At 44.0% G+C, this 19797-nt stretch overlaps 1 protein-coding gene across 1 annotated transcript; it reads left to right on the forward strand.

Annotated features, from left to right (window-relative positions):
• The first annotated feature begins 3847 nt into the window (after positions 1 to 3847).
• sp7 (Sp7 transcription factor) lies at positions 3848 to 12400 on the forward strand. Its single transcript, XM_064306022.1, has 2 exons — positions 3848 to 3979; positions 8242 to 12400. The coding sequence occupies exons 1-2, from the start codon at positions 3959 to 3961 to the stop codon at positions 9586 to 9588; spliced, it is 1368 nt and encodes a 455-aa protein (XP_064162092.1). The 5' UTR covers positions 3848 to 3958; the 3' UTR covers positions 9589 to 12400.
• The last annotated feature ends 7397 nt before the right edge of the window (positions 12401 to 19797 follow it).

A 19797-nucleotide genomic window follows, 5' to 3' on the forward strand; every position in this document is an offset into this window, starting at 1 on the left:
AGTGTCAAGTACCTCAAATGAATATGAAATCCAAACTTCCCTCAGTCTGAGGTACAGTGACACTCTGGTATCAGATCGGTAGCCCCGCATAGCACCAGAAAAGAGCCTGCTGTCAGGCTCGTTTCCACGGAGACATGAACAGCTGAAAGGCTGCTATGGAAACGTCTCCATTGTTAATTGTTTATAAATCCTCATTGTGTTCTGTAGTTCACTTTCTGCTGAGGTTGTTCCGGGAGATAAAACAACTGTTTGTGTGTGTGTGTGTGTGTGTGTGCGTGCAAATATTGTGTGTTTGTGTGTGTGTGTGCGTTCGTGTGTGTATGAGAGGGTGCATGTTTGTGTGCTCGTGTATATGTGCATATAAGATAAGATAAGATAAGATATACTTTTATTGAACCCCGTGGGGGTAATTTGTCCTCTGCATTTGACCCATCCTAGTTACTTAGGAGCAGTCGGCAGCCACAGTGCAGCACCCGGGGACCAACTCCAGCTCTGAGGTCAAGGGCAACTGCAGGAGCGCACCTAACATGTCTTTCAGTGTGGGAGGAAACCGGAGTACCCGGAGTAAACCCACGCGTGTATACATGTGCATGTGTATACATGTGTGCATGTGTGTGTGTGTGCATGCGGGGATGTGTGTGTGTGCATGTATATGTTGTGTGTGCGCATTTTTGTGTGTGAATGCATGTATGTGTGTGTGTTCATGCATGTATGTGTGTGGGTGTGTTTGTGTGTGCAAGTTTGCATGTATACGTATTCGAATGTTACCATGTATTTATAATTTTTAAAAAATGCGTTATGCGCTGTTATTCATTGTTTACAGTACATTTTGCATGTTCATAAAATATTTGCCCCAGGATTGCGCTATTTTTCATGCAGCTATATTTTAGGTTATATTTGTTCTTGAGCTTGTGCAGTATTATTGGACACATATGTATTGCTGTTGCAATAACAATAAAAATACAAACGCGCAAGGAAAGGAATATTAGATTTAATACGTCACATATAATTCCACATCGCATATACAAAATGAGGTAACACAACAGAAGTGCAACATTGAGGTTGAGAACACGTTTCTCATGAGTACCTTTTCTGTGAGAGTCATAAGTTAGTTTTCTCAAATCCACGCGACCGATATCATTTCTCTAAATTACCAGTTGTTCCTCGTGCAGAAGAACATGCAGTCTGGGTGATTCCGGTCCACGGGCGAGGCGAGACGATTACTAGGTCTGTATAAAAAGAATAGGTGTTTATTTGAAAAATGAATCATTGGGAGGGGCCTGATAGTGGTCAACTACGTGACTGACCAAATTAAATTGCGAAAAAAATAAATATTGAAAATCCGAATAAATTACAAAATTTCTGAAACCTTATGTCATTTCTGAAACCTGATGATGTGAATGTTTCTCTTTTGGACCGTCTGCGGCTGAACGCTGCCGATGACTCCTTACGTAGACATGCATATTTTGAATTGCGATAAATGATTCCGCAAATGGTAATAAATATAAGAGTTTGTGTGAACGCGCGGGTTCATGAACCACATTCACGGGAGTCTCCACAGCCTGTAAACCAATACACTCGCTTTTGGACATTTTGACTAGTTTCTGAATTGACTCGCAATATCTTCTGACATCGTGAAATATGAATAAATCACATTTTATCTGCAGAAGTCGCTGTTATGTTAATTACAAGGGCACGTAAGATCCTATTTAATTCTTCGGCTCCAGAGAGTTGAAGAGAAATAGAAAAACAAACAGCGAGACGGATATAACGTCAGAAGCCAAACGTCGCAGACAAAATTGCTCTCTGACACGATCCGAGGGGATTCGTTGGAATCTGTCAGTACAATGACAAGCATAAATAATATCACGAGTAGCCTAAAATACGTCAATCTTTTTCTTACTCTCCCTTAACAGTGTGGTCATAATAATAGTTGCAGACTAATATTCAAGGAAGATATTACAAAGAAGAATATCAAAAGTCATCGCCTCTTTTGAACATCTGCATTGAATTTTTCACAAGGAGATAAAAATAATTTAATTAATGTTAGTAAACAAAGGATATTGGACACAGAAATGTTGAGATGCCATGGCTAAGGCTACTTATATTACAATAAACACGCGCACAGTCGATTTATGTTGATAAATCATTTAAATCATGATAAGCAGAACTATGGAAGAAATTATAAAGGCTGATTACATACGTGTTGCTTTTGTTTTCATTATTTTATGCAACCCAAATTCAGCTTACAATTTTTGTAAATTAACAACAGACGGTTTCTGAATAGACCGATTGAGGATTGAGAGCATATGGTTATGATTCATAAAGTATTACAAAAACATAAAATATTTATGTTAGTTATCTATAGACCAATTATACTTCAAGAATAAAACCCACACCATATAACAACAATAAAAGAATGTCCCATTAATAGCCCGTATCATTAATAAAACGACTTTAAACATTTCAGCTTTCACAAGCATTTAATGTAAACCACAGATTCCTAAATGTGACACTTTAAGAAGCTTATAAAAAGTTCAGATTTAGACGGCATAGTAGGTAAATGCTTCCAAATGTGACGAGATTTCTAACTTAATCTGTAAATGCTGTTTCTTTAATTAGCCTAGTGGGATTTCATTTTGGAATAAATACTTCTTTTTTTTTAAACTAGATGAAATACTTCCTGAAACCTTTTAATCGTTGAAGTTAGAGTGGTCGAAATTCCTATTTGGTTTTCGTGATTATTATTTATTATTTTATTTAATCATTTATTAGCCTCGTTCTCTTTTTATTTTGTACAGATGAATCATTTTAAAACACCAGAAAGGATTGAAAACAGACTAAGGCTAAAAAACCCAAACAATAAAATCTCTAACAGAAACCGCAAATCTACCGTCTTAATTTTTCCGGATTTATTTATGTGGGTTCCTTGCTTCTGTTTCTCCACCCCCACTCCCACCCCTACCCCTCCGTATTTTAAGCGATTACGAATACATTTAAAGAAACTAATTAACTTCGACAATTTCATCAAATTTACCCCTGAAAATACGATTACTGCTGCTAGTTTACTGTTACTACTATTAGGCTACTACGGCAACCACCACCACCACGACTAATATTATTATTATATTTATTTTATTTTATAGCCATTAAATATATAATAAACATCATAATAACGACAAGAATAATTTATGTTGATTTTTAGGCTATGCAAAAAAAGCTTATATGTAGAAATATTATTAAACAATTTCAATCTGTTTAAACTATTAAAGTCATCTATTAAAGACTGATTTCACTGTTTGATGAATAAAACTCAATTTGTGCAATTAGGCCTACATTTATATTTTGTATTGCCGATATAAAGAATTTCTTACGGGGTCGATTGAGCTACGTTCATGGACCGTCTGTTTCTTCAGTCCTCTCACGAGGAAGGCTTTAAGCGAGAAAGAGTACGTGTGGTAGACCTATTATAGGCTAATATTATTGTTTAATTATAATATCATGACAAAATGCATAGTCGGTATGGACTGTCGGGTTTATGGCATAGCCGAGCCTAATTGTAGGAAGACCTGCGGGACCGGAAGAGATTCGCGGCAGGCGTGAGTGTCTTTCATCTTCCCAGACAACAAAAATACTTATTTTATCTTATCATTCCTCCTCATAGTATGCTTTTTCCATTACTACATCCGTAAAGGCTTGATTGTGTTTTAGGGGTTGGGCAAATCCGAGTGTACTTTCGTTCCAGTCTCCTCCGCCCCCTCCGCTCTCCCCCATCTCTTCTTTTATTGCTCCTTGGCGGTTCTTCAAAGCGTCCGGACCCTGTAATTAGGAGGCGGGCCCTGTGTCTCTCATAGAGGTTCCTTAGCTCGTGCCGGAGTTAGTTCAAACTGTCCCGGGACCGCGAGCTGAGACCCCCTCTGTTTTTACCTATAGTGCTCTTGGGATTTGACTCTCAGGGATGGCCGCGTCTATTTTGGAGGTATGGAAATGCGTTGTTGAGTGTCCTGCTGGATTTTACTTGTGAAATAGCTTCATCAGTCGTCTCGCGCTGTGGTCTAATATGTGTGTTGTTTTTTCTTCTGGTGCTGCACGCGGTCAATCAGGCGCCTCTTTGACTCGCCTGTACACGGATTTTTGTCCGCATCTGTTTCTTCCTCAAGTTTGTTACGTTGTAGGCTTCCAATCAGTCTGTCAATTTTAATAGAGCGCAGTGAAAACGGCACGCGGATCCACTGAGGAAGTTTAAACGGGTAGAACGAGAGAGCGTACTGCTGCGTATAGAGCGTCCTTCGTGTTACCGTGTATTTGGGATCCCCGGCTTTATTGATGTAAAGCTATGTTTATTGCCATTTTCACTTAAAATAATATTTTACTTCGAGTCCCCCGGGCAGAGTATAGGCTCTGTTCTACAAGGAACCATGCCCTTTTTTTGTTATAGTCTATAGTACGCAGAGTTTCCTATAGACTCTCACAAAAAGACACTATAGACATTGGGCTAATTCCAGCAGGGAATGCAGAAGTAGCGCGTGAAAGAATATTATTTGGCTATTACCCCCCTTTTTTTAAAATCAGTATTCACTTGAGTGAGACCCCCGGCCGACGGGGAACTGATTTTTTTCTTCTAAGGTTCAAAGATGACAAAACACCGCGACCAGGTGAACTTCACTTCCAGGCACTGTCTTGAACGACTTCCGTTTCCTTCAGCATCCCATATTTCCTAATAATTAGCTTTTCTAGTCCCAGACTGATAAGTACCTGTAAAGCTATGCGCTTTGATGTGCTACCCATTAGTGAAGGTCTTTGGTCTCTCTACCCTAGAGCAACTGTCGCGAGCATCACTGCACCATTAAATCGGAAAAATACATTTGGATTCCAGAGTGTAAAACCAAAACAGCTGGTGTGCGCTAGAACTGCTATTTCAACGCTCTTTTCTCGCAACATTTATATGTGTAAATTTATTTTAAAGAAATGTGTCCGTGCTAAAAAAAAAAACATTTTCTTCTTCGATCGGTAAAATTGCCATGAATGCAGGCGGTGAACTTTGAGCAACCCCAGACTCTGGAACTCTCAGGTCTGTTTGACTGCGTTTATTTAAGAGAGGGAAAATGTGACCTGCGGTCTACTCTGTGATATACTGTTATAGCCGAATAATAACGAGATCATGAAACAAACTGCGGTCTCACGGATAGCCTCGCGAGCCAAACACGACAAACAACCGTCTAAGATATAACGGTGTTATTTTCAGGCAAGCACCCTGGCAGTGGTATATTCAATATTCCAGTTTTAAATATTTCAAAATTTCCAAATGCACCTTAAATAAATGAAGTACCAACTATACAGGAAGTGTCAAACATATAACGTATTTAAAAAACGGCCAGGTTATACTATTATATATTTTGAAAGTCAGTAAAAATCATTCTACCGATCGGAGAGTTATACAGACAGTCATACGTAATGCTGCCACAATTATAGCATAACATTTCCACAGCTCGTCCAGAGAAGGAGTATAAAGGAAATAAAACGCGTGCGGAAAGAGCTTTGAATGCAAGCATTACCGACAAGTTAAACCCTGCCGTTTAGCTCTGTAATGGGGTGTAATTAACCTGGAAATGGGAGCTAAAGCAACAGGATACGCCGCGTCGACCGCAGGCGCTTAGCAGGAATGAGGGGGAGATCAATGCCAGGCCTCCGAGTCCCCAAAAGTCTGTTCCTCGGAGCGCGTCAGCAATTCGCTCAAACGAAATGAAAACAAAGCTTGTGTAAAGGCAGATTCCAGCGCGAGCCTTCTGCGCTTCAGCGGAATTAAAATAATAATACTAACGTCAACTCCGTTTCCTGACCAAGGCCCTGTCTCCAAAAGAATCAGACGAAGAGAGGCCTCGCATCGATGCGCAAAAGCGGACGGTGTGCTTCACCAGTGTTCTCTGAAAGTTCAGATGATACGCTGGCGGATTTACAATTATCTAACTTGCACAGTTAGAGAAAATATAACAGCCTGTTGCAAATTGCGATTGATCAGTAAACGAGCGTTTTTGCAAAGCAGAAAGTAGGACGCAATATGTACATTTTATAATTTGTCAACCCATAACGTATGAGATATATATACTGTCCCTTGTTCTAGACGTGCCAATATTCACATTTACACTTATTGTAATAATTAGGCCCATACCTGTAAATTAACCTATGTTCTGATACAATTCTAGAAACCGGAATGACAGTGTCTCAAAAGGCGATGTCACCTGACACGTGTGCAAAGATCAGTCGCGACAACGCTAAGCTAGTAGATTTTGCATTCTTAGAACTGAACGACTTTTGATGACCCTCGGTGGTTTCAAAATCTAATGTAAGAGGGAAAATAGACCGCACGAAGAACCCAAAACTCATTCTCCATTGAAGACCAGCGGCGGTGGCGCTGATTATATTAACAACCGGCTTTAGCCTCTTCTGTTTCTGCGATTAAATGTCATTTGTGGCGACGGCAGGGGGAGACCGGGGGAAACCCCAGCCGAAGTGCGGCTTGAAAATGTGCGTTTAATTTTTTATTGTGATGAGATTCATTAAGCACAGCCATTCTGGTAACACTAAAGCAAAGTAAAAACTAAACAGCCATTCCTGCTAATTAGTAATTGCAGTAGTCTCTCTGGCTGTGAGACAAATGTTCTTTACCCAAGTCAACGGAATTTGCACGGCTTTGGATGCTGTAATACTAGGCCTATATCATGTAAAACTATAGGCCTTCCAACTCTGCGCCATGGTGCACAATGGCAAATAGATTGAAAATATAGACATGAGGCATCATTGCCGTTTACTACTGTCAAACCTCTATTTCTAGCCCCTAGATGATGATGATGATGACGATGATGACGATGATGATGATGATGATGATAATAATAATAATAATAATAATAATATAATTAGCCTACGTTGTCGTGGTTCCGGTCACCTTACGAAACAGTGCTATTCTGAGCAAGAAAAATAACTATCTTCAGAATCATCGCCAATTGCAGAATTATTGGCAATGTCCATTGTTTCGCTTAAATTTCAGAATAAATACATTCTTTGGTGCGCGCTGATCTGGAACAGGCCGACGTGACCGCAGTTTGGCGAACTCCGAAAAACGTGCATCTGAAGGGAACATGATCGGTGCTGCAGCAGCCTTGGTTCTCAGGACAATGTGCCATTGTTAGATTTGACATAGTGACAGTCTCAGGTGTCATAGCGACAAAGAGAAACAACCGTTTCTAACTGCTCAACATTGTTTACTAACCTGTTACACTCGTGTCGCGCGCGGAAGGGAAGTGTCCTACTTCAAATCAAATAAATTTAAGCGTGCTCCTTTTCTGCGACTACAGTTTGTCCGCTTAATTCGCCCTACTGTGTGTGTGAAGAACAAACACTTCGATTTTGATTGTTAGTCAAAGTTAAAGATCAATGTTGTCTGAAGCCCATCATTGCTTTCGTAACAAGAAAACATGTAGACGAGGAATTATATTGACAGTATTGAGGACCACTGGACACTGTCAATATCGGTCGTTCAGTCGTAACACGTCACATGTTTTCACTTTCGAATATCATACTTCCAGTGGAAGTTATTTGCGGTTTTCAGCATCTGATAAGAGACAATATGTTAGACTGAAATAAACAGGAGCATTGTATGAGAATTATTACAACACATTTACCAAAAACAAACCAACAGCAGGCTAGCCACAACAGGGGACTACCCAGTCATACCAGCATAATTGGTTTGTTGTGTTGCTCTTTCGCCATAAATCCAGATGGCTCTTGTCTTCGTGTCTCCAAGGGTAATTTACAGTAATGTCACATAGCATACAAACACTGGCAACCAAATATGCTCAAAATGCACATTTGCTTTCGCTTAAAAAAATGTAGCATAGCACGTTTGTCTTCATGCTGTTGAGGAAAAGACAGGGCCCCACTGAAGCAGAGGAATCTTGATTGGTGTTGATAGATATGCTAGTGGTCTCTTCCCAATCTTAGTCATTCTGACACTGTGGCTGTGCAATCCCAGGCTCGTTCACCCTCCAGTCTCAGTCTTACCCAGTCTCAGTCACTCTGACATGGTAACTGCGATGGGCAAGTCTCAGTCATTCTGACACGGTAAATGTGATGTCCAAGTCTCAGTCATTCTGACACTGTGACCACAGACTTTCAGTCTCAGTCATTCTGACACGGTAACTGTGATGTCCAAGTCTCAGTCATTCTCTCTTCCCGTCCCTGCAGGAGGAGGCCCGGTATGGGTCCAGTCCCCTGGCGATGCTGACCGCCACCTGCAACAAGTTCGGCAGCACCAGCCCGGCACGGGACACGGCCACGCCCGGCAAGGCCAGCGGCACCGGCCCGGTGAAGAAGCCCTACGGCCTGACCTCCGACCTCCAGGCGCCCAAGAGCGTGCGGGGCGGGGACGGGCTGGCCGACGCCTACACCGCCTCCTTCGGCGCGGGCGGGGGACTCCTCACCCCTTCCGGGAGCCCGCCCCCGCCCGCCGGGGGCTACTCCTCCGAATACAACCCCTTCTCCCACTCCTTCCAGACCTCCGTGTCCCAGGACCCCTCCCTGCTGGCCTCCAAGGCCCACGCCACGGCCGACTGCCTGACCAGCGTGTACACCTCGCTGGACATGTCGCACCCGTACGGCTCCTGGTACAAGGCGGGCATCCACCCGGGCATCACGGCGGCGCCCGCCAACCCCCCCACCTCGTCCTCCTGGTGGGACGTGCACCCCAACTCCAACTGGCTGAGCGCGGCCTCCCAGTCCCAGCCCGACCCGCTCCAGGCCTCCCTGCAGCCCGTGGCCCCCCAGGGCTCGCTCAGCCCCCAGCTGCCCAGCTACGGCGCCGACTTCACCTCCCTCAACCCCGCCCCCTACCCCGCCGTGGGCCTGGGGTCCTCCTCCCACCTCCTGCCCGCCCCCCACCAGCACATGCTGCCGCAGCCCAAGCCCATGCCCGGGGCGGGGCTGATGGACCCCCCCATGGGGCTGAAGCCGGCGCGGGCGTCGGGCGGGTACGGCGGGGGGGCCCCCGGGGGGCGCTCCACCTGCGACTGCCCGAACTGCCAGGAGCTGGAGCGCCTGGGGGCGTCGGCCGCCTCCCTGCGGAAGAAGCCGGTGCACAGCTGCCACATCCCCGGCTGCGGCAAGGTGTACGGCAAGGCCTCGCACCTGAAGGCGCACCTGCGCTGGCACACGGGCGAGCGGCCCTTCGTCTGCAACTGGCTGTTCTGCGGCAAGCGCTTCACCCGCTCGGACGAGCTGGAGCGCCACGTGCGCACGCACACGCGGGAGAAGAAGTTCACGTGCCCGCTGTGCAACAAGCGCTTCACGCGCTCCGACCACCTCAGCAAGCACCAGAAGACCCACGCCGACGCCCCGCTCCAGGGCAAGGGCGGGGTCGCCGGCGAGGGGGGGGAGGCCCCGCCCGGGGGCGACCACGCCCGGTCCGGCGACGCCCTCAACGCCGGCGACCCCGCCCCCTCGGGCGCGGCCCCCGTGGACCCCGCCGCCGGCGGGGAGGATAAGAGCGGGGTGGGGGGCGGGGTGGAGACGAGCGGAGGACTGTTGGAGATCTGACGCCCCCCCACCACCACCCGAACCCCCCCTCCCACCCCACGCTGGCCGCACACGCTCAGGACCGCGTGCGGGATGCGAAGCCCGTTTCCTGCGTTCTGCGACGTCTGCCCGTGAACGCCTCACGCGTTCATCTGTAACGTGCTGCAGTACTCCGCAGCGACCTTTGACCTGTGTCCTCCCGTTTGGCGGGCGTGGCAGGCATGCTATGGTGTCAGCAGATTAAAGCGAGTGATGTCACACTGTACACGGTCACCCTCGGGTTCCTGCACCCTTTCAGATTACCCCACAGTGTAACTGTCCAGATTACCCCTCAGCATTCAGATTACCCCACAGCGTAACTGTTCAGATTACCCCACAGCGTAACTGTTCAGATTACCCCACAGCGTAAACTGTTCAGATTACCCCTCAGCATTCAGATTACCCCACAGCGTAACTGTTCAGATTACCCCTCAGAATTCAGATTACCCCACAGCGTAACTGTTCAGATTACCCCTCAGAATTCAGATTACCCCACAGCGTAACTGTTCAGATTACCCCTCAGAATTCAGATTACCCCACAGTGTAACTGTTCAGATTACCCCACAGCGTAACTGTCCAGATTACCCCTCAGCATTCAGATTACCCCACAGTGTAACTGTTCAGATTACCCCTCAGCATTCAGATTACCCCACAGCGTAACTGTCCAGATTACCCCTCAGCATTCAGATTACCCCACAGTGTAACTGTTCAGATTACCCCTCAGCATTCAGATTACCCCACAGCGTAACTGTCCAGATTACCCCTCAGCATTCAGATTACCCCACAGCGTAACTGTTCAGATTACCCCACAGCGTAACTGTCCAGATTACCCCTCAGCATTCAGATTACCCCACAGCGTAACTGTCCAGATTACCCCACAGCGTACCTGTCCAGATTACCCCTCAGCATTCAGATTACCTCACAGTGTAACTGTTCAGATTACCCCACAGCCTAACTGTTCAGATTACCCCACAGCGTAACTGTTCAGATTACCCCACAGCGTAACTGTTCTGCTGGTGCTGATCAGATATAAACAGAATAATCTGCCTGTGGAGCCCATAATGTTAATAACAAGGGGCGTCTGTTGCCCCTTGTCCCAAAACAAGCTCACGCTGGAGATCTGTTGACGGGATTGTTGAGAACACAACACACACTCACTGGATTATGCTGCCAACATTTATAATGTTGAACACTGAGGAAAAACTCCACACCCACAGTACTCACACACACACACTCAAATATACTCACACACACATACGCACATGCACACACACAACAAAAGACACAGGCACACACACACACAAACACTCGCACTCAAACACACACACACATATACACACATTCTCTCTCACACACACACACACACACACACACACGTTGACTGTACAAATAAGACCACTGGTATAGCTCCCCCGAAGCAAATGGTCACTTGTGGCAAAATCTACCGACAACAGGAGGGACAGGGGGCTCCCCCCCGTCCCCCCCCCACTGGTAATTATCCGTAGTGTATGTTACAATAATGTCTAATCTTTCTATCAAACACCACTCAAGTGTTATTCAATTTCTACAGCTTTTTGAATCTGCACACCATAGTTTGCCAAGCGCAAGGCTACTTGTCTTACAAGAGATCTCAGTAAGACATCACAGTGTAAGTAACTCAGCCTGGGAACAGGCACCCTGGAGTTTTCACGAGTAAAGTACCACTTTTTGCAGAAATGGTAGATGTAATCGCAGTAGTCAAACTGATTTGGTACCTGGATCCTCTCAGTCTTTAAGTGTTCGTTCATGTACGTGTGATTTGTCTGACTGTGTTTTTATGGGTGGGCTTTCTTTTACGTTTTATTTAATTTCGTTCTTACTTGCAATTCTTTTAATTTATGTCTTAAATTATGAAAAGAAAATGCTGCCTGTATTTGAAATAGAATAATCATTTTGCATTTTACAGGTATCGCTTAATTTGATGTGATAATGGTAGCAGGCCATTTTTTAAACTAAATAAATTAAGATGTTTTTAATTTTATTATTTATTAAACCGTTTTGAAGTTATAGTTAATTATATACCAATGCTGCAGGTACTTAAGTGGGATTTTATTTATATATCTCGGACGTTAGTTCTGCCGTAAAGCTACCATTCCTTTATTATTTTCCAGTGTTGACATTATTCAAATATGGAGCCGTGATGGCTCTTGTTCTCCATTGTCATTTTTATTTTGTGTCTTAAACTTTTTATTTAAATACTATTTTAATAAACAATTTAAGAGTGTATATAAAAGGCTTCATGGATTTTTTTGAATACATTGTAAAGTGTATTTATTTGTCTTGTGTGTTTAATGTTTTTCTTTTTTCTTTTCTTTTTTTTTGTTTTAATGGCATTTTCCTCCAAAACAATCTGCAATGTATTAACAATAATAATGATAATCATTTTAATAAAGGTAAGAATAACATCATTAATTTCTAAAGTCAAATAGTTTGAGTAAGCTATCAGATACTAATGGTGCTAATGACTTGTAGAGATAATGTAATTGTCTTAATGCTTTGATCATTTGTTTTTATGATATAGACTAGTGTATTGCATATGTTGCTGTTGCATTTGCGCAGAAGTCTGGCTGCATTGTCACATGACTTGTGAAACGCAGTGTCTCTTTCCCAGCGATGTAGCAGAAGTGCATCGCTGGCTGTTCAGTTTAACGTCCGTAAGAGCAGGCAGTAAGAATAAAATGTCTGTCATGTTGGGGAAAGTGTACCGTGACACAGCAACTTGGTGCTAAAGTAAAGAAACACTTTATTTACCGTTTTCATCTGTGTCGGCTGTCTGGTTTATCTGTAGTGTTGTTCAGTCATTTCCACAGCATTAATGCCTGATTTGGGTCAAATTTGCAATTTGAATCAGTTTTACCTTTAGACACCAGTAAAATCTGTGCAGCTTACTGACAATATAAAATGAACCATGTATTTTCCCAATATTCAGAACAAAATGTTTCTCTCCTCTTTTGTAGGATGTTAGAATTTTTGTTAAATGTTGTAGAAAATTATCATGGAGTTCTTTTGAGTCTTAGTGGCACCCAAAGAGTTAAATGATTTTAAATAGGTAATTGAAACAGGTCTGATACATATATGTGAAACAATCACCAACTAAGTTTTGGGCCACATAATAATGTATGGTCCCCAAACATATTTTTTGGTGATTTAGGTATGCAGGTTTGTCCCTTAAGAAACACTTTCGAACTGGAGGAGAACCCCTTTAAATATTTTTGCACTCTTCACAGAAAAACACTAGATCTAAGGGTAATCTTCGAAAAAGCTGATAATCCTCAAAAATCTACACGAAGACAAATTATCTTTCATATTTTGGCTTCTGATTACTCTCTACTGGGAGCAATGGGGTGGAAACAACATGGACCGGACAGTTACTGAGTGTCATGCTCCCTGATGTGGAAATTGGGTTAATAAAATGTGTGCGGATTAAATGTGGGTTCTGGTGCGTTTCCAGGGCACTCCTAAAACAAGCAGTGGGGGCCCCCCACAGCACACTGAGGGGGCCACCGTGGACGGGGGAGTGTTTGGACAGCAAACACAGTCACATCACAAATATTTGGTCTCCACTCATAGACCAAGACCCTCCAGGGAGAGAGTTAGAGACTCTACTTTAGGGAGTCTCCACTAACTCCCTCAACCGCTCTCTCTCTCTCGCTCTCTCTCTCTCTCTCTCTCTTCCTCTCCCCTGTCTCTGTCTCTCTCTCTCTCTCGCTCTCTCTCTCTCTCTCTCTTCCTCTCCCCTGTCTCTGTCTCTCTCTCTCACTCTGTCTCTGTCTCTCTGTCTTTCTCTCACTCTGTCTCGTCTCTTCCTTTCCTTTTCCTCTCTCCCTTCTCGTCTGACTTGTTTGAACATCTTCCTCTCTTCCCCTCTCAAGTTTTCAGTCCTTTGCTTTTTTCCTCATTTTCCCTGCTTTAAACCTTTTTCTTAATTATCCCCCCCCTCCCCCTCCCCCTCCCCCTCCTTACCTGACCAAGTGGGTTAATTATCCTGTGTGGCACAAACAAAGCCAACCTCAGAGGAACTCCCAGAGGATACAATGAGCCCTTTGAGCATCACTGTAGTTACACTAGAGGCAATTACTCCACTCTACAGTCTGAGTGGGGCAATTACTCTGCCCCTGTTCCAACAAGGTGGAGGAGAGAGGGGGCGGGGAGGGCACTTTCATCTGACTCCTACCTGAGAAGGTGTTCACAAAGGGGACTTCAAATGAGACCAGCAGTAGGCAAGCTTCGGGAAAGTATGGGTACTGGCGGGGACACGTTTTACTGTCCTAGAGAGTGGGGGGGGGGAATGATCACAGATGTGTGCCATAAAAAGAAAACGGTAAAAGAAAGGAATAGCCGTTAATAACGGCACCAGAGCTGGATTCTGGGACTGAAGGGACCGGCTGGAGGACCGACGCGCGGCCGGTTGGCTGATTGGATCTCTGCACGCTGTTCAGTGGCATTGTGGGACACGGCAGCACGTGATGTCCCTCTCCCGTTGCTGGAGTCCGGCAGCCTGCAGTCTGTTTGCTAGTTTGGGGAACGTGTAGCCTAGCCTCACTGCTGATTACACAGTAAAAATATTCAGTGCTAAATCAACTCTTACAGAGTACATACGGTCCCAGTTGGACAGTTTACTGCGTATCAATCTCTGGTTTAGCAGGAAAATGTAAGTCTTTTCTTGCAGTACTTTCCAGAAAGTAAGTTACATTAAAAAAAAAAGAAAGAAATAAAACATGGGAATGAAGTATATAAGGAAACTGTAATTAGGAGGAAAATAAGGAATCGAAAATAAGATGAGAAATTAGGAAATGATGGGCCAGTTTGGCAGACACTAGACCTATACCAAATTTAATTTTGAATGAAGATTCTCTGTTGAAAACTCACATTCGTGCAGGACTGAACTTCATCTGTGTCCGTGAAACCTAAGAATTCAGTGAACTGGAATTGCGAATGTGAGGCAGGTAGAGCGAGGCAGACCTCGGGGCGCTCCGTGGGACTTCAGCATGACGCAACCGGAGCCACTTACGGGACGGGGCCACTTTGGGCCCGAACCCCAAGCGAACCGATGTGGGCGAAGGTCTCACACGGCAAACTGGAATTTAGTTTAATGTTCAGTTAACATTTTGAACGTGGGCTAATGCATAAAGGTTTTTCTAATTTCGATTAGGCTATTGACGAGAACTCTCACTTCATGATGCGTGTTGAATGAACTTCGCTGATAGGCCGACGGCCGCCATCATTTCGGAGACGATGGGGTTCTGCTTTCAGTAGAACTGTTCCATTCCGTGCACATGGAGTCACACCCAAGAAGGCTAAGGCTGGTTTAGTGGATGGGAGATACTTTTCTGCTACTTTTCAGACGATGTAAGTTCAGAGTTTCGTAGGTACGGAAACCAGTGGCGGTTCTGGTGGATTGACGGAAAGCGGGAGGTGATGGTGGGTGTATCGAGGCACGGGAGACCTGTCGCACCCCCCCCCCCCGACCAACTCCGCGACGTTACCCTGCCTGCATGGTTCCAATTTAAGGGATCTAATGAGCTGTAGTTGAGGTCAATTTATATAAAACGTCCCGGGGCACAACTCTGTCATCATGGACTGACATGTTTACGGCGGTCTGAAGTGGGCGTGTGGTCGCCCGCGCGACATTAAAGGCGAGCGGGGAAAGGGTGGGGTGCGGCGGGGCGGGGGGAGGGGTTCTGGGTAGGGTCAGCGGAGTTGCTTTTTCGACTTACAGCGCTGGTGTTTTCTCCCGTTTTTATACCGCGGCTGCAGTGGTAACCGTGTTTTATTTTTATTATTTTTTTTATTTCGAAAGCCAGGAAGAGTTAACAGTCTGTTCAAATGCAGCCGTAAAAAGATAAATATATTCGGAGGCGCGTGAATGAAGGAGAAGCCCTGGAGAAAACTGTTCCATATGTCTCCTGCGTCCCTCTCTTTTCTCGTTGCGGCATTTAAGGGATTTCCCATCTACATGAGGGATGGTGTACCATTACACACAGCACAGATACCTTCTTTTAATCAAAACATCGAAAACCGAAAATTATGCACATCAGTTTTTCACAGGTTAAATTCTAACATAAATCCAAATTAACAAATGATTATACTAACTTGATCTGCCTACGCAGTAATTGTTTGTGATGCAGGTGGTTGGAAATTTATTTTATTTTATTATGTGCGCTTTGGCCTTAAATCGGGGAGTTTTTCTTCACAAGCCAATGAAATGATATAAAGATTATGCTATTTGGAACGTGGTACCCAGTGATGTCAGCCCACCTGAACATATTGGTCTGATGTCTGCGTCTTTATGGTTCCCTGCTAGTCAAATGAGCTCTTCATCCGTCCGTAGTCTCGCGCTTTTGTCAAAACCGGGGCACAGAGCGCGTCATATGAAGAACAATTCATATAGATCGGTCATCCTCGTCAACACAACCCCCCACCCCCCTTTGGTGTCCGTTGGACCAGGGAGCCGTGACTTCAGAGCTGCTCTGTACAGAAATGTAGCACATGATTAATGGAGATTAAAATATATTGTCAAATAAATTTAAATTTAAACCTAAAGAATTAAATTTAATGTTTTTTTAAAACATACCATTATGCAAGAATTACTAGATCTCTGATATAATTAATGCAGTGCATATAAAAATTGCTTTGTTTCATTTGAATTTGAATGATTATGCAGGACATATGGTTATTTTCATGTATATCTCACAACCTCACAATCCTACATCCCAGGGTATGGGAATCAGTACTTTGGATGATGCCGCGTTTTAGTGATAAATGTTACCAAGACTTCCCTTATTTTCAAAAATGAAATAATTTTTTTTTTTTTAATTGTCACATATTTAGCTGCCCAAAAATTATGTTTTACATTTCATGCCAATGCTTACTAAAAACACCTTTGAATGTGATAATGAATAAGAAACAGAAATGAATGGCATCTGGTTGAGGTTTGGGGAGGGAGCCCATTGTGGTCGGGGTGAATGGGAGTCTTAGCGGAGGGCTAACAGCATCCTACCGGTGCTTTTGTCATGCGCTTGTTTCTGAGCGGAATCAGCGAACATGCAGAAGAATTAAGCTTTCGTCATTTTCCCATACACCTCCGAGAGCCGGGGGTGGGGCTACCTGTAGGTCACAATGACTTAAACTGCCTTCTGGTTCCAAAGGCCAGACTTCCTCATACCCCTGGGGGTGTAGGAGGGGGTGCAATTTAAGGGCAGGACAAAGGCACAGGTGTCCACAGGTGTGACGGGACTCTCTCCGGGGGGTGTGGGCATAGTCTTTCCCCGGGGGCATAGCAACAACAAAAAAAAATGGCCATGTCCGGAGGGGGGGGGGGGGGGGGGGGGTGACCTGAGAGCCAAATGAGCCAGAAGATTGAGAGGTCAGGAGGGGTCAGGCAGGGCCTAAACCAAGGAGAGAGACACTTGGATTCTGACAGGGGAACAGTGATTGATGTCCGTCACAAATAGCTCTGCATCTCCTCAGGTTCTCCAGCCACTTAACCTGAGCAGCACAATGCCCTCACTACGCTATCAGCCTGTCTCACACACACACACACACACACACACACACACTCACACTCACACACACACACACACACTCACACTAAACACACTACACACACAGTCACATTCACACACCATAAATACACACACACACACACCACACACACACTCACACACCTCACACAAACCACACACACACACACACTACACACACATCACATACACGCATTCACACACACACACACACACCACTCACATACACACACACACTACACACCACTCACATCACACACACACACACACCATCCACACACACACACACCACACACACATAAACACCAACACACATCACATTCACACACCAATCCACACCACACAACATACATTCGCACACATTGATGGTCACAAGCCCCTATCTACCACACTGCTCATCTTTTAGGACATTTATTCTTTCTTTTTTTCATACATATATCCATCCTGTTCCAGTTCCTGTGGCTGGGGGGGCTCTCTGTACTGACCGTAGGTGCTTCTCAGCCCCTGTGAAAAGATCATTTGTTCCCCATTTAATGTTCTCCGCGTGACAAATTGCTTTCAGAAAAAAAGGTCCGGATATCATAAGTGACATTAAAAAAATATACATCTACTTTCCTCATTTCTTTCAGATATATAAATTGGTTGCACACTCCTCCAGCGTGATCTGTCTGACAGACGGAAGCCATCGGGGAGTGATGAAATTCATTTAGACTGTTCCACAGGACAGGAACTCTGTGTTTCTCCAAAACCTCTGGAATTGCTCTGCTACGTCTATGGTGGATTTAGGCCCTCTGCCCATTTTTAAAAACATCTTTTTATACGTGCTGCGATACGACATGTTAATGCTGATGCTGCTGTTTTTAAGTACTTGCAGCCAATTTTAAATTATTTCTATATTTCCACACTGCTTCTGCTGTGCATTACAGTATGCAGTACATTAAATACCCTGTATCACATAATACAGAACAGGACATTAAATGCTGTGTATGACATTATACAGTATTACACATTACACTGTACAATTCAGTGAATACTGTGTATCACATTGCACAGTACAGGACATTAAATACTGTAAAGCATCTTTTACAGTACAGTACATTAATGCCAAGTATCACATTTTACAATACATTGAACACTGTGAATAACATTTTACAGTACAGTACATTAATACTGTGTATCACATTTTACAGTACAGGACATTAAATACTGTGAAGCATCTGTTACAGTACAGTAAATTGATACAGTGTATCATACTCTACAGTACATTAATACTGTGAATCACATTTTACAGTAAAACACATTAAATATAGTATATCACATTGTACAGAACATTAAATAATTTGTATCACATTAAACAGTACAGTTAATTTAATAATATTTATTATATTGTATAATAGTACATTAAATACAGTAAATACAGTGAAAGACATGTGCAGTACATTAAATACAGTGTATCATATTTTACAGTACAGTACATTAAATACAATGTATCATATTTTATAGTACAGTAGATTAAATACAATGAATCATATTTTACAGTACAGTACATTAAATACAGTGTTTCATAGTTTACAGTACAGTACATTTAAATACAATGTGTCATATTTTACAGTGCAGTACATTAAATACAATGTATCACATTTTACAGCAGAGTACATTAAAAATAATGCATCATATTGTACAGTGCAGTACATTGAATAAAGTGAAACACATTTTACAGTGCAATGCACGAAATACACTGTATCACATTTTACAGTACAGTACATGAAATACTTGAAGTGTCTCAGTAAATGACTAATTAGGCTCATGGGAAAAAATTTGTAAGTCAGGACACCGGTTTCCCACTCATATTTTTCAGAAGTATGAAATTCTCAAACATTTAACATAGTTTACCTCACAGACAGTTTATACCTCTTTAAGTTTTTTATCCATCTTTTAAAAAGCACTTACTACATTTTAGAAATGACTTCCTATAAAAAGTCCCATAAAACCTCTTCAGCCCAACAAATTCAACGTATTGGACGTGAGGCATTTTTCATCCTGGGGAAACACAGCCCACCCATAGCTTCATAGGTGAGGGGTACAGAGCGCGTGTGTGGGAAGGCCTTGTTGTTGTTTTAGAAACGGGGATTTGCTAAATCTATGGCTGACGCTCTGGGAACGTCGGCTGCGTGTGCAGACTCGCTCTGGGAATGCCCTGCTCCCAGGCATTTTTGGGAAGTTTGTTGCGGAAGCGCTTTCCCGTTTTACAGCCCGGTCACACCCATCTTCGCCGCGGGACGCTCGGTTTTGGGGATGACACCCATATTAAATTAAATTTGCGCATAGCGCGCCTTTCATTGGCCACCTCCATGGCCCATGGGCTGGGCGGAGTCCACAGTAAACTTCACCATCAGGTTTGGCCGTTTGATTGGTCACCACCCCACAGTAAACTTCACCGTCAGGTTTGGCTGTTTGATTGGTCACCACCCCACAGTAAACTTCACCATCAGGTTTGGCCGTTTGATTGGTCACCAGCCCACAGTAAACTTTACCATCAGGTTCCGCTGCTTTATTTTCACGGTGTTTCACTTTTGGACACGGAGCCGCTTTCGCCTGATTGGATAAGACGGTCCGGAGCAGCATGCGC

The sequence above is a fragment of the Anguilla rostrata genome, chromosome 13 (genome assembly GCF_018555375.3).
Source record: "Anguilla rostrata isolate EN2019 chromosome 13, ASM1855537v3, whole genome shotgun sequence".
NCBI classification, from domain to species: Eukaryota; Metazoa; Chordata; class Actinopteri; order Anguilliformes; family Anguillidae; genus Anguilla; species Anguilla rostrata.